The 19,935-nt window shown below is 36.2% G+C and overlaps 6 protein-coding genes across 18 annotated transcripts in view; all 6 read left to right on the top strand.

Moving 5' to 3' along the window:
* Sh (Potassium voltage-gated channel protein Shaker) overlaps nt 1–19,935 on the top strand; it is a 392,327-nt gene that overhangs the window by 222,667 nt on the left and 149,725 nt on the right. The window lies entirely within an intron of this gene.
* On the top strand, nt 3,303–4,194 carry LOC118683403 (serine protease SP24D). The gene is made up of 2 exons (XM_070109775.1): nt 3,303–3,546; nt 3,610–4,194. The coding sequence occupies exons 1-2, from the start codon at nt 3,326–3,328 to the stop codon at nt 4,142–4,144; spliced, it is 756 nt and encodes a 251-aa protein (XP_069965876.1). The 5' UTR covers nt 3,303–3,325; the 3' UTR covers nt 4,145–4,194.
* Nucleotides 6,945–7,825, top strand: LOC106615667 (serine protease SP24D). Its single transcript, XM_036375896.2, has 2 exons — nt 6,945–7,182; nt 7,246–7,825. The coding sequence occupies exons 1-2, from the start codon at nt 6,968–6,970 to the stop codon at nt 7,766–7,768; spliced, it is 738 nt and encodes a 245-aa protein (XP_036231789.2). The 5' UTR covers nt 6,945–6,967; the 3' UTR covers nt 7,769–7,825.
* LOC106615681 (serine protease SP24D) lies at nt 9,924–10,813 on the top strand. The gene is made up of 2 exons (XM_014231998.3): nt 9,924–10,172; nt 10,236–10,813. Exons 1-2 carry the CDS (start codon nt 9,952–9,954, stop codon nt 10,756–10,758), a joined length of 744 nt encoding a protein of 247 aa, XP_014087473.1. The 5' UTR covers nt 9,924–9,951; the 3' UTR covers nt 10,759–10,813.
* LOC138855545 (serine protease SP24D-like) lies at nt 12,636–13,565 on the top strand. The gene is made up of 2 exons (XM_036376306.2): nt 12,636–12,899; nt 12,964–13,565. The coding sequence occupies exons 1-2, from the start codon at nt 12,661–12,663 to the stop codon at nt 13,487–13,489; spliced, it is 765 nt and encodes a 254-aa protein (XP_036232199.1). The 5' UTR covers nt 12,636–12,660; the 3' UTR covers nt 13,490–13,565.
* On the top strand, nt 14,832–19,334 carry LOC106615668 (transmembrane protease serine 9). The gene is made up of 4 exons (XM_036376304.2): nt 14,832–15,096; nt 15,159–15,697; nt 18,410–18,671; nt 18,734–19,334. The coding sequence occupies exons 1-4, from the start codon at nt 14,858–14,860 to the stop codon at nt 19,269–19,271; spliced, it is 1,578 nt and encodes a 525-aa protein (XP_036232197.2). The 5' UTR covers nt 14,832–14,857; the 3' UTR covers nt 19,272–19,334.

Raw genomic sequence — 19,935 nt, 5'->3', positions numbered from 1 at the left:
TTGCCAACATTTAAAGATCTTTCCGTCTTTGATCCTTGCAATTTACAAGAGTATGAAATGTTCGGTCACACCCGACTTCTTTCTGCCTTACTTATTGTATAAACATTTGTAGTCACGCATCCAATTAATTTAATAAAGGTGTGTGTCATTGCTGAGTGATTACAATCATAATGGTTCAAAACCAAATTTTGGTGTATCTGCTTGCAAACTTTTGGGCATAACAATGGTTTTAGAATAAAATTTGGGAATGCTAACAAATCCTAAAAATCTTTCTAGTTTTCTCTACTACTTGTTTAATATTATATTCATTTAACTTCATATAGGGCCTTTCTTCAGCCTTTTCGAATTCAATACAAAATTAAAAAGAGTATAATTGCTGCGGTGAAATATTTCTTAAAGTGGAGTATTAAGCAAAGATAAGCTTTCACCTAGCAACTATCAATGTAATCCATACGTAAGTTATTGTCTTCGAAGATCGTATAACTCACGAACCAAAAATCGTTTTTCTAGATGCTTTTCAAAAAATACATATAAAATTATACATTCTAAAATGTGCGGCCCTTTTCCTATTACCCCGTTCAAAAAAGGCGAAACAGAAAAATTTAATTTTAATTTTACTCCAAACAAGTTATACGACATATAAATATATAAGGAGTCAACATGTTAAAGTGTATACATATCAACATACAAGTATATCTAAACATCTATCCTCTCAGGGCCAAGGAAATGCAATTTCTTCATTCCTTTTATATTTTTTTCTTTGCTTTTAATTTTATTTCAGCGTGTGCTGGTTCTCTTTGGGTTTTTTCTATTTGCTTTATTTACTTTTTTACTCGTAAAAATTTTTAATTTTCACTATACATTGGTTATAACTAAAACTATTCATCTCGGCCAAAAAATGGAATGTAATCGCGAACATTATAGCGTGAATATTTTTTACAACTTTTCGATTAACTCAGCAACGGTACATTGATGAACTTAATTCAATTTTTAGCGATGATGCCCCATCAAAGATCAGTACTTATCGATGTTATAGTGAATTCAATCGAGGTCGTAAATCACTTCAAGACGAATTTCGTGAAGGTATCGTCTTGTGACCGATCGTGAGATTAAGACAACTATAGGTATTAGTGCGACCAGCACGCATTCAAATTGGCATGAACATTTGATTTAAAAAAAAATTGCTAACGTTAGATCCCACACAATTTGTCAATCGCTCTAAAAAAGGCACGTGTCGATTGGTCAAGAGAAATGTTAAAAAAATGCGGTGCTTTGAAGCATGTCTCTGATATCGTAGCAGGTGATGAATCCCGGATCTACGCAAATGAGCCTGATGATGATCCAAATCTAACAAAAGTTGTGTTCGCACGTAGCACTTCCATACAAATGATACCACTAGAACAATGCAGAACAACAAATTTCGAGTGCTACAAACCCCTAATATTTGCCAATTGTCTGTTAAGAAATCAGGCAAGCAAACCGCCAAGGACGAGCCACTTTTCAACTGAAACAACTACATTTTTGAGCACTCAAAACATCGATTTGATGAGTCATCCACCGTAAAGTCCTGACTTGGCCCGGAATGACTTGTTTTTATTCCCGTACGTAAAAAATAAACTAAGAGGTCAACACCTAAAAAGCCGATCGATTGATGCGTTCAGAATGCGTGTTTTGCAGACATCTCAATCAGAGTGGCAGAAGTGCTTCGACAATTGGTTCAAACGCATGCGAAAGTGTACAGACCTTAACCCATTCGCTGCCAAGACAAGTATACTCGTCCCACTTTAGATATGTATATTATAACATGCAGGCTTTTGAATTAGCAAATTTTTTTTTTGCCAAAAACATAATATAAATATGTAAAAAACTTGAAAAATACAACAACATTTTTTTAAAAAAATAATACATTATTTCTTATAGAGAAAGATCTTTCACGCAAAAAGCAACTTCATCGTGTATTTATTACAAAATCATTTATTACAAAAATCAACTTCATCGTGTATTTATTACAAAATATTATAGCAACTAAATCACTTATGATACCTTCTTTTCATGATAGGATTTATAACAAAGTCCAATGCATAGTGGAAGTTTATCAGGACAGCTTGGACAGTAATACCGAGTCTCCTTTCGAATGCATTTCGTTGCATAAACTCTACATTTGCGGGTTGGGTTTTTCTTGTGTTGTGTGGCAGGAATAGCATCAAGATAATGAAGGGAACTTTGTTCTTGGGGTATGGTTGACGCAGATTTATGAATCAATGGCAATGGGAATGACTTCATATAATTTAGGCTTGGCAGCGAATGTGTTAATGAAGAATATTATTAAACAATAAAGCCATTTTCGACTATTAACATTTCTTGCTGTTCTCTTATCTCGAAATATAAAGGGCATCATTCCACCAACTGTTGAGAAGAATTCTTGTTGACCATACATCATTAGGTATAGTACATTTCTTTTGTTATGCTGTTGAACGCATTATATATATTTATACATATATATGGATGATGTGATGATAGAATATTTCGTTCATTGGCATCTTGCTTTTAGACCTAGTTGCTATTTACTGTAAAATTTTGTTCAACTTACAAGATTTCTTCTACATATACTCACAACTCCCAATCGGCTTTTGCAAAACTGAAAATTCATTTCGAAAGTAATCCCTTACTCTTCTCGGCAAACTCTACCAAATTAAATATTCACCAGTCGCCTAGAATTTGCAATTTATATTTAGTCCTAGAGCACCTTATCCAAATTCCTGCTAAATGTCTTCATTGGGGCCTCACATCACCGGCACTCGAACGTCCCTAAATTACCTGATACAAACTTTCGGTTTCCTTCTGTCACTTTTCCCCTTCTGTGAGAATCTGTCCGTAAACGTTTATAAGTTGATTGCATGTCTTTCCCGGCTGTTATATTACATAAATCTTACAGATTTCGAGATAATAATAAACTCAAGAATTAAACGACAAGAACAAGAGCTTGAGAAAGATCTGCCTAATGATGAGATCTAAAGACGATCAGCATCAGGGGAATGATCTATACTTGTACATTATTAAATTTTGTTGCTATGTCTGCTATACATTGTATTCGCTGTATAGGATCGCTTCCCATAGTGATTATATGGACTGAGTCTATTGTCTGCTCGCACAGCATATTGTAAATCGAAGCTCATTACTTTCCCGATAAGTTAACAGACTAATTATAACATAATACTTAAAGAACCAGCTAATCACTTTTTAATGAGCTTTTTTCGAGACATTTCCTCATACTGTGGAAGCATATATAAAGCGTGGGTTCGAGCAATTAAATATCAAAATCAATATGGCAATTCCAAGCTTCTACATAGCATTACTTGTACTCGTTTGTTTAGTGGCCGAGGCCATACAAAGTCCAAGTCCAAGTCCACGTATCCTTAGCGGTAGTAACGCTGCAAGGGGTCAATTTCCTTATCAGGTATCCGTACGTGTAGGCGGAGAGCATGTTTGCGGTGGAGCTTTGATTTCCCAAAGTTTTGTTGTAACTGCAGCACACTGTGTGGCCAGGTAAAATATTTTCATTCAACACCTATAGAGTCATCTCATACTTGAAATATATATTTCTTTCAGTATTTCACCAACATTCCTTACTGTACAAGCCGGTACGATAAATCTCACCGAAGCCGGTACTATTTCCCAAGTAGCGAAGATAATTCCGCATCCCGACTACAATTACGATAATGACATTGCATTACTAGAGTTAAGTGAACCACTGAACTACTCCGGTGTCATACGACCAATAAGATTGGCTACTAATGAAACACCAGCTGGCGAAGAGGTTACCATTACTGGTTGGGGTCGCTTAACTGATGGCGGTGAACTCTCCGAAATATTACAGTATAATCGCAAATTGACTGTTTTAAGTGATAAGCAGTGTGCTCGTATAGTCGGCCCCATTAATCCGGGCGTACAATGTCTTTCTAAGGTTAAAAATAATGGCTTCTGTGATGGTGATGATGGTGGTCCAGCCGTACACAAAGGCGTATTGATTGGCATCGCAAGTTATTATTCCGATGGCTGTGGCTCTTCTTCGCCAGACGGTTATACCAAGGTGTCCTATTATAATAATTGGTTAGTGGAAAATACTGTTTCGAAAACAGAATGAATTTGAAAGAAATCACAAGTTTATAAGCAATAAAGCTCAATAGTAACCAACATTTTTGCATACAACTGTTATTTCTTATCAGTCCTGTGTTGTGGTCGAAAAGTAGAAGAGGAACCAGCGACTATGTGATTAATTTTTTTTATATTTGACTTTTTTCCAAACCTAAGGAAGCTCATTAGTTACATTCATATTCTATTTCTAACCTAATTATCTGAAGTAGAGAAATATATCTAAGGAAAAGTAAAAAAAAATATTTCAAATGCTGTCATTTAAATAATTAACGGCAATATTTTTCCATATCATTCTTTTACTTCCTTGCTATCAACTTTTCGTTTCAACCAACTCCCTTTTGGCCTACCACTTACAACAGTTTCCTAACAAATTGCTGCTCGTATGAACCTAAAGAAAGATCGCCCTATTTACAGTGGGACGTAATTCAATTAGTTCATGAATCGTGGTATTTTAATATCATCAAAAGAATCTCGAAGTTTCTCACATAAAAAAAATATCAAAGATGAAATCTAATCTGAACCCCGACAACATTTTCACGTGTTTTAATACAAATTTATTATCGTTTCCAAAATGGAATCCTTTTGAGCCAATACAAGCATGCCAACGCTTAATCTATTTTTTCTTACACTTGTTACTTGTACCAAGCTCGGCGGAGACGGATTTCAGTACTTTCAGCGAATAACTTTTAATGTCCTCAATGGACTTGTGTCGCGTTTTCGGTTTCGAAAACAGGAAAAAGTCACACAAAACAGCTAACTCAGACAAATGCGGTGTTTAAATATTGTACATATATGGTATATAATAACAGAGATATGATTCGATGAATATAAGCTTTAGGTGTTCATATAAAACCCTCTTCCCCCTACAAGGAATACAATGACTGATAAATTTTATCATATATTAGGTAAAGCTTTATGTAGGATTATAAAATGTTCAACGATCTTTTTTTCATAATCACATTGGCCTTGACAACTCGGATGCTCTCCTTCCTTGGATAGTGTTCTGACCTTAACGACTGCACTCATATTAAGCGATAAAAATAATAAATAGATTATCTATAAGTTATGTTGAGAAGTCAATTGTGAGTTCCGATCATCTAGGAGAACAATTTATTTCCTAGACATCATATTAAGTGTATCTTATATCTTTGCGCTGCGATATTTGGGTTAGATTTCGATGTCGTTAGAAATTTGCGCCATCGAGCTTAGTTTTACTGGGCTCACTTTCATTCTCAAACTCCTTTAAACGTATGATTTTTACATACCGATAAGTTAAAACTTCAGATTTTAGTTGAAAATAATATTTCTTCCGATTTATGCTCTTTTACCATCCTATGATATCACCCTGTAGAAATATTTTTCAGTGCCTGCCGCACTATAAAAGATTGCGCTGCATAAAACCGTTAATCAATTCAAAGAGATCTCTAAACTCATATAATAGTACTGATTTATTTTTTTATAAACATTTGTAGCCACGCGCAGAAAATTTGAATTTTACTCCAAATAAGTTATTCGACACATATGTATAAGTGTATACATATCAACATACAAGTATATCTAAACATCTATCCTCTCAGGAACAAGCAAATACAATTTCTTCTTTCCTTTTGCATTTTCTGCTTTACTTTTATTTTCATTTCAGGGTGTGCTGGTTGTCTTTGGATCTAGTTCCTTCTTTTAGCTTTACTTAATTTTTTACTCGTCTACATTTTTATGTGTTACGTAAATGTTCAAAAAATGTAATATTTTTCAATTAACTTTTCACTGTGTCTTTTAAATATAAATATTATCGCCACTTGCTTTATTTGATTATCATTCCACCAATTGTTGAGAACAATTCTTGTTGACCATAAATCATTAGGTGTAGTACATTTCTTTTGGGATTCGTTACCGTTATTAATCGAAAGGTTATGTTAGTTTCGAATACAAGCATACTAATTTTATAAAAATTTATGTTACTCTGTTCAACGTATTATATATTTATATATATGGATGATGTGATGATAGAATATTTTGTCCATTGGCATCTTGCTTTTAGACCTTGTTGCTATTTACTGTAAAATTTTGTTCAACTTACAAGATTTCTTCTACATATACTCACAACTCCCAATCGGCTTTTGCAAAACTGAAAATTCATTTCGAAAGTAATCCCTTACTCTTCTCGGCAAACTCTACCAAATTAAATATTCACCAGTCGCCTAGAATTTGCAATTTATATTTAGTCCTAGAGCACCTTATCCAAATTCCTGCTAAATGTCTTCATTGTGGCCTCACATCACCGGCACTCGAACGTCCCTAAATTACCTGATACAAACTTTCGGTTTCCTTCTGTCACTTTTCCCCTTCCGTGAGAATCTGTCCGTAAACGTTTATAAGTTGATTGCATGTCTTTCCCGGCTGTTATATTACATAAATCTTACAGATTTCGAGATAACAATAAACTCAACAATTAAACGACAAGAACAAGCGCTTGAGAAAGATCTGCCTAATGATGAAATCTAAAGACGATCAGCATCAGGGGAATGATCTATACTTGTACATTATTAAATTTTGTTGCTATGTCTACTATACATTGTATTCACTGTATAGGATCGCTTCCCATAGTGATTATATGGACTGAGTCTCTTGGCTGCTCGCACAGCATATTGTAAATCGGTGCTCATTACTTTCCCGATAAGTTAACGGACTAATTATAACATAATACTTAAAGAACCAGCTAATCACTTTTTAATGAGCTTTTTTCGAGACATTTCCACATACTGTGGAAGCATATATAAAGCGTGGGTTCGAGCAATTAAATATCAAAATCAATATGGCAATTCCAAGCTTCTACATAGCATTACTTGTACTCGTTTGTTTGGTGGCCGAGGCCATACAAAGTCCAAGTCCACGTATCGTTAGCGGTAGTAACGCTGCAAGGGGTCAATTTCCTTATCAGGTATCCGTACGTGTAGGCGGAGAGCATGTTTGCGGTGGAGCTTTGATTTCCCAAACTACCGTTGTAACTGCAGCACACTGTGTGGCCAGGTAAAATATTTTCATTCAACAGCTATAGAGTCATCTCATACTTGAAATATATATTTCTTTCAGTATTTCACCAACATTCCTTACTGTACAAGCTGGTACGATAAATCTCACCGAAGCGGGTACTATTTCTCAAGTAGCGAAGATAATTCCGCATCCCGACTACAATTACGATAATGACATTGCATTACTACAGTTAAGTGAACCATTTAACTACTCCAGTGTCATACGACCAATAAGATTGGCTACTAATGAAACACCAGCTGGCGAAGAGGTTACCATTACTGGTTGGGGTCGCATAACTGATGGCGGTGCACTCTCCGAAATATTACAGTATAGTCGCAAACTGACTGTTTTAAGTGATAAGCAGTGTGCTCGTATAGCCGGCCCCATTAATCCGGGCGTACAATGTCTTTCTAAGGTTCAAAATAATGGCTTCTGTGATGGTGATGATGGTGGTCCAGCAGTTCACAAAGGCGTATTGATTGGCATCGCAAGTTATTATTCCGATGGCTGTGGCTCTTCTGCGCCAGACGGTTATACTAAGGTGTCCTATTATAATAACTGGTTAGTTTCAAACTTAGTTTAGAAGCAGTTTGAAAGAAATCACAAGTTTATAAACAATAAAGCTCAATAGTAACCAACACTTTTGCATACAACTGTTATTTCTTATCAGTCCTGTGTTGTGATCGAAAAGTAGAAGAGAAGGACATTAACTATATACTTATTCGATTTTTAATTTTATTTCCTGAAGTTGAGAGATATATCTAAAGAAGTACTCACATTACAGGGACTAGTAAAAAAAAATATTTCAAATCCTGTCACTTAAATCATTAACGGAAATATTTTTCCACATCATGCATTTACTTTCATGCTATCGACTTTACCAACACCCTTTTTGTCCATTAAGTACTTAAGACGGTTTCCTAACACATTTCTTCTCGTATAAACCGAAAATAGGAGGAACGCCCTATTTACAGTGGTTCAATTCAATTTTTTCTTACACTTGTTACTTGTATAAACCTCGGCGGGGATGGCTTTCAGTACTTTCACCGAATGATTTTTAATGGCTTCAGTGGACTCGTGGCGCATTTTCGGTTTCGAAAACAGGTAAAAAGTCACACAAAACAGCTAAATCTGACTAATGCGGTGGTTAAATACATATATGGTATGTAATAACAGAGATATGTTCCTAATGTTTGATAAAAGTGAGCTCTAAGCATTCATATTATAAGCATCCTTTTAAAAGCGCCTCTTGCGCTGACAAGAAATACAAAAACTGCTATCATTTATCATATATTAGGTATAGTTTTAGGTAGGATTATAAAATTTTTAGTGATATTTTTTTCATAATCACCATCAGCTAGCAAATCTATTCATTTCTAAAACATCCTCTCAAGTGTATCATATGCCTTATCGGTTGCGATAGTGTAGGTTCGATATCGTTGAACATTTGTGCCGTCGAACGTGGGCTGGACCTGCCGTTTGCTGGGTTCATTTTCATTCTCAAACCGCTGAACCTGAAGATCTTTCCCCGCCTTTGATCCTTGCAATTTACAAGAGTATGAAATGTTCAGTTACACCCGACTTCACTTTTCCTTACTTATTGTTTATTATATATTTGTATTTGTATATACCTATGTAGATATACTATATATTAGGTCAAGTAAAAAGTTCGTTCGGTTTTTATCTAAGAGATGGCGTTATTGTCCATAGTACTAGTGTTACGTGTCGCATTTTGTCGCATCATGTCGCATATACGGCGCTGAAAACGTGTTTATTCGCGCTAAAAGTTTGTCTTTGACAGTTTTTCGATTGGTTGACTCAGTACGTTGTTAGCGCTCGTCAAAGATGGACACCAGCAAAGAGAAAATTCGCTATAGCCAAAGTGGCTGAAAAAATTAATTTAACTTATGGGTCCGATGCTGTAAACGAACGTGTAGCACAAAAGTGATTTGTTAGGTTCCGTTCCGGTAATTTCGATGTCAAAGATGCACCACGCGTCGGGAGGCCTGTCGTTGAAAATTGCGATAAATATACTCACAACTCCCAATCGGCTTTTGCAATACTGAAAATTCATTTCGAAAGTAATCCCTTACTCTTCTCGGCAAACTCTACCAAATTAAATATTCACCAGCCGCCTAGAATTTGCAATTTATTTTTAGTCCTAGAGCACCTTATCCAAATTTCTGCTAAATGTCTTCATTGTGGCCTCACATCACCGGCACTCGAACGTCCCTAAATTACCTGATACAAACTTTCGGTGTCCTTCTGTCACTTTTCCCCTTCCGTGAGAATCTGTCCGTAAACGTTTATAAGTTGATTGCATGTCTTTCCCGGCGGTTATATTACATAGATCTTACAGATTTCGAGATAATAATTAACTCAACACTTAAACGACAAGAACAAGCGCTTGAGAAAGATCTGCCTAATGATGAAATCTAAAGATGATCAGCATCAGGGGAATGATCTATACTTGTACATTATTAAATTTTGTTGCTATGTCTACTATACATTGTATTCACTGTATAGGATCGCTTCCCATAGTGACTATATGGACTGAGTCTCTTGTCTGCTCGCACAGCGTATTGTAAATCGAAGCTCATTACTTTCCCGATAAGCTAACGGACTAATTAGTTAGTAATTTGTAGACTGACATAATGCTTTAAGAACCAGCTAATCACTTTTTAATGAGCTTTTTTCTAAATATTTCCACATACTGTGGAAGCATATATAAAGCGTGGGTTCGAGCAATTAAATATCAAGATCAATATGACAATTCCAAGCTTCTACATAGCTTTGCTTGTACTCGTTTGTTTGGTGGCCGAGGCCATACAAAGTCCAAGTCCAAGTCCACGTATCGTTAGCGGTAGTAACGCTGCAGAGGGTCAATTTCCTTATCAGGTATCTGTACGTGTAGGCGGAAAACATATTTGCGGTGGCGCTGTGATTTCTCAAAATACTATTGTTACTGCAGCACACTGTGTGGCCAGGTAAAATATACTCATTCAACGGCTATAGAGTCATCTCATACTTGAAATATATATTTCTTTCAGTATTTCACCAACATTCCTTACTGTACAAGCCGGTACGATAAATCTCACCGAAGCGGGTACTATTTCCCAAGTAGCGAGGGTAATTCCACATCCCAACTACAATTACGATAATGACATTGCATTACTGGAGTTAAGTGAACCACTTAACTACTCCAATGTCATACGACCAATAACATTGGCTACTACTGAAACACCAGCTGGCGAAGAGGTTACCATTACTGGTTGGGGTCGCTTAACTGATGGCGGTGTACTCCCCGAAATATTACAGTATAGTCGCAAATTGACTGTTTTAAGTGATCAACAGTGCGCTCGTATAGCCGGTCCCATTAATGCGGGCATACAATGTCTTTCTAAGGTTAAAAATAGAGGCTTCTGTGATGGTGATGATGGTGGTCCAGCCGTACACAAAGGCGTATTGATTGGTATCGCCAGTTATTATTCCGATGGCTGTGGCTCTTCTGCGCCAGACGGTTATACCAAGGTGTCCTATTATAATAGGTGGTTAGTTGCAAATACGTTTTAGAAGCAGTTTGGAACGAAACACAAGTTTATAAACAATAAAGCTCAACTGTATTCAACACCTTGGTTTACAACTTTTATCTCTTATCCTTCATGTGAAGTGGTCGAAAAATGGAAGGAAACCAGCGACCAAGACAATGTGATTAATTTTGTATGTATCTGACTTTATTTACGGATCTAGGAAGGATCATTAGCTATAATGGTATTCTACTAAATGCGAATTCTCTGAAATGGGGAAATATATCTAAATGAGACTACTTATCACTACTGGGAAAGGAAAAACAAGTCTTTAAGTCCTTTCATTAAAATTATTATTGGCATTATTTTCCATACCAATCTCTTACTTTCATGATATGGACTTTTCGTTTTCAGCAACTTTCGTTTTGTTTATAACTGTGGTTTCATAACACATAAATTTGCGTGAATCTTAAATAGAAATTACACAGTACTTTCATCAGTTCAATTATTTCACCGAGCTTTAATTTCGCCTGCATCGAAGCTATAATATAAAATACAAAAGATTCCTTACAAGAATTTGATTTGAGCTATGTGCTATACTGGTCCGTTTTGAGCAATTTTTTCGGAGAGTGTACCGCTGCTTTGCATAATAATGCATGTCAAATTTCGTGAAGAGTTTTTGTCAAACACTAAAATTTTCCATACAAGGTGAAAAGGATATGTGCACAATTTCAGAACTGAGAAAGTAGTTCGCTTATAAACTGATAAACGTACAAACAGACATACGGGTATGGCTAAGTCGGCACAGATCGTCATGCTGATAATTTATATATATATATTTGTTTATGAGGTATCCGATATTTCCTTCTGGGTGTAGCAAACTTCGTTGCAAACTTAATTTATCCGGTTTAGGGTAAAAAATAGTCGTCAGTTTTCATATAAATAAATATCTTAGATTATTTTTGTCGTATTGGGTCCATGTTCAGTTCTGTGAATTTAATAAGAAACCGTGAATGTGTGCGAGATATCATTAGAAGCCATATAGATAATCACTAATCTGCTAAAAGTCGTCTATGATAAGCTCTTACGGCTGAGGAGTGATCAAACTAACAGAAACCAAGAACTTATATGTTTCTATATTTTTTAGTCGGAGAAACCAACTCGATCTCCAAAACAATCCTCATATAAACTGTTTTTCCTTTTTCGTACCAGACTGTTTTCAATCATTTAAATTTTAATACACTTATGTAAAACCCAACTTAACTGTCGAGTTTCGCTTCCTTGTGGAAGCTTTAGTGTGTGAAAGCTTAAGCTGTGACTTAACCAGATCTTAATCCCTCGCAATCAATTCAATTAAATTGTAACATCATCATATTATATGTAATTTTCGTCCCTGATGCTCCATCGATACCCAAGCTCTTTTATTTTCAAAATGATTATTAATAACATTAGGTTAACAATTCAACATTTCTTCCATATTCTACTTAATTTTTAAATTAACTACCCATCAGATTACCCATCTGGAAGCCAATCGGTATAAAGTCAATCTGAAGGAAGAATATCAGTACATATTATATGAGATAGAAAAAGTTTGAACTGTTTTAGAAAATAATTATATAGCACAGAGTTGCTATTTGTTACGACCCCAAATTGTTCTATATTTCGTCTTGATATTTCCAAAATAGTTTGATACTTTCATATAACTTTATATCTGTCGTATAGAGTTTTAGGTATTCAAAACAACCGTTATGTCAACAAAACTACTGCATTCTGTACAACGTGTTACCAGAGTATGAAAATCATTAATTGCTAGATTTTAGCAATATTCTAATCACTTTTTAATGACCTTTTCTCGGCACGTTTCACCGAACTTGCAACGTGTCTCAAAATCTTAGCCCTATATAAGGCGTGATTAATCAATAAGTACTTCATTTCACTTTTCTCTAAAATGGATTATCGAAGCCTCTTTATAAAGCTCATTGTAGCCTTTTATTTTGTGGCAGAGGCCACGCAAACTGAAGATGTATCCGCGGAACAAGGACCGAGTCTCCGCATATTAAACGGTCAAGTTGCTGCCTCAGCACAATTCCCATATCAAGTATCCGTGCGCGTAAATAAGCAGCATATTTGTGGTGGCGCGTTGGTGTCTCCAAAATTTGTGCTTACTGCAGCACATTGTGTCCACAAGTATGAGTTGAGCTTCATGCCAAAGTATAGGAAGGATAATAAAAAACGAATGTATTTTTTTCAGCGTTGATCACAATTTCCTAGGTGTACAAGCGGGCACTGTGAGCCGCACTGCTGGCGGGTTATTCCGAGCAGTTTCTAGTGTTATCGTACACCCCCAGTATGGTTTCGATAATGACATTGCTTTGCTGCAGCTGGAAACACCATTCGACTATTCCGATGCCATACAACCAATAAGAGTTGCTGATTGGGATGTACCGGCAGGAGAATCCGTTATCATTTCCGGTTGGGGTCGCATATACGAAGGTGGTCCGCTCTCTACTCAGTTATTGTATAGTCGATCACTGACAACTCTAAAGAATGAAGACTGCGCTGCTTCTGACGGTTTAACTAATCCTGGCACACTATGCCTTCTTACTCCTCAGGGAAGAGGTTTTTGTGGTGGCGACGATGGTGGACCCGTTGTTTATAGAAACCTTCTAATTGGTATTGCCAGTTATAATGCAAATGCTTGTGGCACTATGGCAAATGGTGGCTTTACTAAAGCATCTTACTATAAACTTTGGATACAAGCAGTAGTTTACGGCTAAGTGCCGAATAGTTCCGTTTAAAGGTTTTATGAATTTAAATACAGCAAATATAAAATATAGTTCTTAAGCGCAGAAATTTTAATTTTATTTAAGGTGCTTAAGCATATTCTATTGGAAGTCAAGTATTCCTCTTGGTACAGTAAGCTTATCCCTGTCTTTCCACAGCTTTCAAAGCCTTAATTGAAAATGTCAGTAAGTTGGTTGACAAATATTACAGAATAGGCAAAATCTCTTATAGTCGGGTTAGTTCAAAGACTACGAAGTCTACTCTTTGTATAACCGCTAGCTAATACCAATAACATACGTTACACAGGTACAGGTCGTAACCTTCCAGAAAGAAGATTATATTATATAAAAAAGTTTACCATAAATACGAATATCCTCTCTAAACAAAGCAATGACAATCCAATTCAGCAGTCCCAAAAAAAGCTACATTTTTTGACTATTAGTGATGCTTGCTTTTAATACGTAGGAAAACATAGCCATTTACTGCTGTTAAGACAACTTTCGTAACCTCTCTGTAATTAAAAATATCCAGCTGCTTTGTATGCTTATATTACATATCGGTTCTATTGCTGACCTTTCCATCTCTATAAAATTTATAAATAAGAGATCATGAGATGGATGCACCATTGACTTCAAGTAATACAGCTGAACCTGGCTCCAAAGAAAACTAGGGATCCCACTTGAATAGCTGTGAACGCTAGTCTTTTTTAATATCAAAAACTGCTAGATTTAGACAAAAAGATCCTCATAAAACGTCGAAAAAATGCATAACCCTGTTCACAGTCCTCAATGAAGAAAATATCTGTGATTTTATACTTCCTAATTAACAAAACTAGTTCTGTTTTATTTATATGTTAACTTTCCACTTGGTTAGCCATTATGTACCCTTGCATTGTCTCATAACCTATATTTTGGAATTTTCACTCCACTACATTCTTGCTTGTGGAATCCTTTCAATAGCATTCAGAGCAAGATGGCACTGGAATAGGAATTGGTTATTTCTTGAAAATGTGATGACACTTGTTAGCTGGATCAAGAATTATATTATTTATTGCAACATAAAAGATGCGAACCGCATTCACAACGTCTCGTCTTTCCAGTCAGTTTGATATAGATAAATTCATGTCTAAAGCGATTAGTTTGAGGTGCTACAAACAATTGTTAAGTGAACAAAACTGCCATAATATTTTCACTATGTTGCGCGACTAAAAAATTAATTTCTAGAATTAGTTTAACAATATTCTAATCACTTTTTAATGACTCTTTCTCTGCATATTTCACTAAACACGCGACGTGTCACTAAATTTTGTTTCCATATAAGCGGTGCTTAATGAATGAGGAATTCAATTTGATTTGCTCAGTATGTATTATCGGAACTTCTGTATAAAGCTCTTCATAGCCGTTTGTTTGGTAGCAGAGGCCACGCAAAACGAAGATGTCTCCGCGGAACTCAGACCGAGTCCTCGCATATTAACCGGTCAAACAGCTGCAAAAGGACAATTTCCATATCAGGTATCCGTGCGGGTAAATATGCAGCATATTTGTGGTGGTGCGCTGGTGTCTCGAAAATTTGTGCTTACTGCAGCACATTGTGTCTACAAGTATGACTTCGGAATCTGTAAACAAAAAAAGACGCATAATTAAGAGTGCATATTTTTTGCAGCATTGATGACGAAATCTTAAGTGTACAAGCCGGTACTGTGAGTCGCACCGATGGCGGCGAATCCCGCGCAGTTTCTAATGTTATCATACACCCTCAGTATGGTTTCGACAGTGATATTGCTTTGCTATTGCTGGCAACACCATTCAACTACTCCGATGTCGTAAAAGGAATAGCAATTGCTGCTTGGGATGTACCGGTAGGAGAATCCGTTACCATTTCCGGTTGGGGTCGCATATACGAAGGTGGTCCGCTCTCTACTCAGTTATTGTATAGCCGATCACTGACAACTCTAAAGAATGAAGACTGCGCGGCTTCTGACGGTATAACTAATCCTGGCACACTATGCCTTCTTAGTCCTCAGAGAAGAGGTTTTTGTGATGGCGACGATGGTGGACCAGCCGTTTTCAAAAACATACTAGTTGGTATTGCCAGTTATAATGCAAATTCTTGTGGCATTGCTACAAAGGGTGGCTTTACTAAGGTGTCTAAATATTATACTTGGATACAAAACATTATTCGTGCCTATAATAATGATGATTAATATTTTATCATTTACAAACAGGAAATGTAAAATAAATTTTCAAAAGAAAACTTATTTTGTTCTAATTAAGCAGTGTTTATTCAATCTAGCCTAGATATAATTTAGTAGCTAACTTAGCTTGATCTAGTAGAACTCGGTGTAATCTTGAAAGTAGATTCAGGTATTGTTCCTAGTATAAGCTTCCTCTTGTTTTAGATTATATTGAATACCGCCTCGAAATTCTTTCACAAAGTCTAGATTACCGAATTCAAAGTTGAAGCAAAACAAACAGTTTCATTTCTTGTCCATTTCGGTCTTGAATATATGACCCGTCAAACACATAAAGGATCATGCTTTGTCACAATCAGTGTTGGTTGGTTGAAGAGATAACCGAGAAAGAAGCGGCAGACCGCAGATAGCTGTACGTACTTAGGCTATCATTAGGCTCATTATGTTCCCGAGTGGTAACCAAATTAAGTCATTTCCAGCAACTCAGTGGATTTGGTAAAAAATTTTCATTTTTTCCACCCCAGGTACCCAATGTCTCTTAAGTTGGAACATTGGGAGCCATGATAGATAACCCGTCTCAGGCAGCTGAATGCTGGCCATTTGCAAATATAATGTTCCAGCATTTCATCATACTCGGCGCATGCTCTGCATTCCGCCGAATTCAACTTTACATCAACACTACACCAAAGTAACTTTATAGTATGCCCTGTGTTGCTAGTGTTCCTAAAACGGAGGTATTCTTCTAGGGTCCAATGCTTCAAAAAACACTTAAAGGAGCCTTAACTGCCACTTTGCTATTCACTAGAAGGTTTATGAACTTGGTGGTTAGGAGTCTATTTGGCACCTACTGTTAAAAAAAAGATCTTTAGAGAAGGCGGGTAGGCAGAATTGATTTGAAGATAAGCTGAGATAAATAAATTGGATATCTCGTAAATGGAAATCTGAACAATTCCGGAGCATTATTTTGATAATTTACAATTTGTATTAAGATACTTAGGATCTCCTCATGGAAATAGCTTATAAATATACCAAAAATATGAAATATGTATAAAATATCTTAAATAGAAATTATTATGTAAGTTTTTTCAAAATTCGCAGTGATTCGGACTGTATGCTGCCGCCAGCTACACATGAATTTTATTGCTCTGAATCTAAGTTCAATAAGTAATTAAATATTAATTTGTCACACGACTGCTCTTATCTCAGTCAGTACGTAAAATATTTAAGTAAACACAACTTATTAAACACATATGTATTTAAAACAAATGTAATATTCTGAAAGATAAAGCAGTAAAGTAGAGTGTAACTCAATACTGGATGCTATGGAAATTCGTTATAATTAAAAGCATAGTAAATATGTGGCAATTGTAAAGTAAAAGAAGCTAACTATGTCCACCTCACCCTGCCATTTCAAACCATATCGAGCGTGAATAGTTTGCCGTGTCGCAGTTAAGTGAGCCAAACTACTATACTCTGTGCAACAGAGTGTGAGAGTGCCAAAACCATTAATTGCTAAATATATTCAACAATACTCTAATCACTTTTTAATGACCTTTCTTCAGCACGTTTCTTGAAATGTGACTTGAAATCGTGGTTCTACGTGTTGAAGCATTGAACGATTCAATTTACTTACCTAAGTATGAATTATCAAAGCTATATTAAATTTTTAAAAGCCTAATATGAAGCGTCAACGGGCCAGTCTTACTTAATACTATAAGTTAATTCTAAGAAAATTATTTCTTTCTTTCTCTCTGGTCCTTCTATAAATAACTATTCTCTACTAAGCTTTGGTAAATTGTTTAATTTAAATGCACCGACATCGCCAAATGAACTCAAGTTAGCTCATTAAAGCTACTTTCAGGAATTAATTTCTCCATGCTCTTCTCTTTTGTCTATAACTGTGCCTACCCGACCCATCAATCCCCCTACGAACACAGTGGAAAAGGACTTCGCTACTTTTTGCAGCACTTACTTCAAATACCTAGATAATCTTAATTTGTCACTATCAGTAGCAGTATGAGTACTATCACTATTCATGGACACTGCTGGCTACTACCAAATGTCTTGCAGTTTTTTTTAATTCAATAAGAGATCTTTATATTAGAGAGGCGCAATAGATTTGAATATAAGCTGAGATAGAAATTAGTTGTCTTGTGAAGGAAATCTAAACTATAATTAACAACTATTTTGTCCCTTCACATCTCTTATCACAGTAGACTAAACAATTACAAAAAACTTTAACACAAATCAAAAACAAAATAGTCTCAAAGATAAAGAAGTAAGGTAGATCTGAGTTCGGGTGCAGCTGAATACGGGGCTCTCCCGGATTTCGTAATCACTTGATGCGTTGGAAATATCACCGGAAATGTAAGGTAAAAGTAGATGAAGTTTTTCACCTCGTCGCTTTCTGCATTCCAATCAGTTTCCATATACATACAATAACATATATACAAGATGCGTTCCAAAGTAAACAATATTTTTTTTTTTAAAGTCCTGTTTACTTTGGAACGCACCTGGTATATATAGGTGTTACAAAGAACCATTAAGTCCACAAAACTACTGTACTCTGTCCAACATGTTGCGAGGGTATCAAATACATTACATTTGGATTTATTCAACAATATTCTAATCACTTTTTAATGACCCTAATTCGTCGCGTTTCATTGAACTGCCGACGTGTCTTCAAGTCTTGGTTCTATATAAATCGTGTTGAAGCAATAAGCAATTCAGTTTACTTTTCTTAATATGGATTATCGCAGCTTCTTTATAAAGCTCCTTATAGCTTTTTGTCTGGTTGTTAATGCCACGCAAAACGAAGACGGCTCCGCGGAACTGATACCGAGTCCTCGAATAGTCAGCGGGGGATTTGCTGCTTTAGGACAATTCCCATATCAAGTATCCGTGCGTCTCAATAATCAACATATTTGTGGTGGCGCGTTGATATCTAAAAGATTTGTTGTTACCGCAGCACATTGTGTCTACTAGTATGATTTGATAATACTTAAACTTAAGAAGAAGCATAATTAAGATTACATATTTTTTGCAGCATTGATTACAACACCCTAAGTGTACAAGCGGGCACTGTGAGCCGCACCAATGGCGGCGAAATCCGAGCAGTTTCTACTGTTATCACACACCCGCTGTATGGTTTCAGTAATGATATTGCTTTGATACAGATAGAAGCACCATTCAACTACTCCGATGTCATAAAACCTGTAGCGATTACTACTTGGGATGTACCAGCAGGTGAGCTGGTTGCTGTTTCCGGTTGGGGTCGTGTATACGAAGGTGGCCCACTCTCTGATATATTAAGGTACACTAAAACACTGAAAACTCTGAAGAATGAAGAATGCGCTAAAGCTAACGGTACAGTGGACCCTGGCGTACTGTGCCTCCTCAGTCCACAAGCAGCAGGTTTTTGTGATGGCGACGATGGTGGACCTGCCGTTTATAGAAACATTCTAATTGGTATTGCCAGTTCTATTACAAATGGCTGCGGCTCTATGGCAAAAGGAGGCTTTACTAAGCTGGCTTACTATAAGGGTTGGATAGATGCAGTAGTTACTGGTCTGGTGCAGCATTGACTTTTTATTCCTTAATATATTAACAAACAGCAAATATAAAACAGAATTTCTAAAGTAAAGTAAGCTTATGTCTTTCACTGAAGGCCGTTTTATCATATCTCTTATTATCCTTGCCTTGAGCCAATTTTTTTCTACTTAGCCTAAGCTTACTCTGAAACTTAACTGAGCTTACTGCAATGTAATCTAATTAAATCTTATACTCCGCACTTATAAGTTCCCCGTTCGAAGGCTTTATGAGACTGATCGATTGTAAAGGTTCAGAGGTATAGAACTTTTAAATTGCAATAAAACAACGATAGATTATTCAATTGACATGAATTTTATTTATCCGAAAGATAATCTTGTGAAATTACCTTTTATATAAGATTTCTGGAATAAGACCGCCACGGCTAGCTCGGATGTAGTCCAATCTGGACGTCCAATTATCGATGACTTTTCCAACATTTGTGGCCGTATATCGGCAATAACACCGGCGAATGTTGTTTTCCAAATGGTTAAGCGTTTGTGGCTTATGCGCATAGACCAAACCTTTACGTAACCCCACAGAAAGTAGTCTAGCGGTGTTAAATCACAAGATAATGGAGGCCAATTCACAAGTCCAAAACGTGAAATTAGGCGGTCACGAAACGTGTCTTTCAATAAATCGATTGTGGCACGAGCTGTG

This window comes from Bactrocera oleae, chromosome 5, assembly GCF_042242935.1.
Source record: "Bactrocera oleae isolate idBacOlea1 chromosome 5, idBacOlea1, whole genome shotgun sequence".
NCBI classification, from domain to species: domain Eukaryota; kingdom Metazoa; phylum Arthropoda; class Insecta; order Diptera; family Tephritidae; genus Bactrocera; species Bactrocera oleae.
The sequence above is the reverse complement of the archived record's forward strand: the minus strand, read 5'-3'. Positions and strand labels throughout refer to the sequence as shown.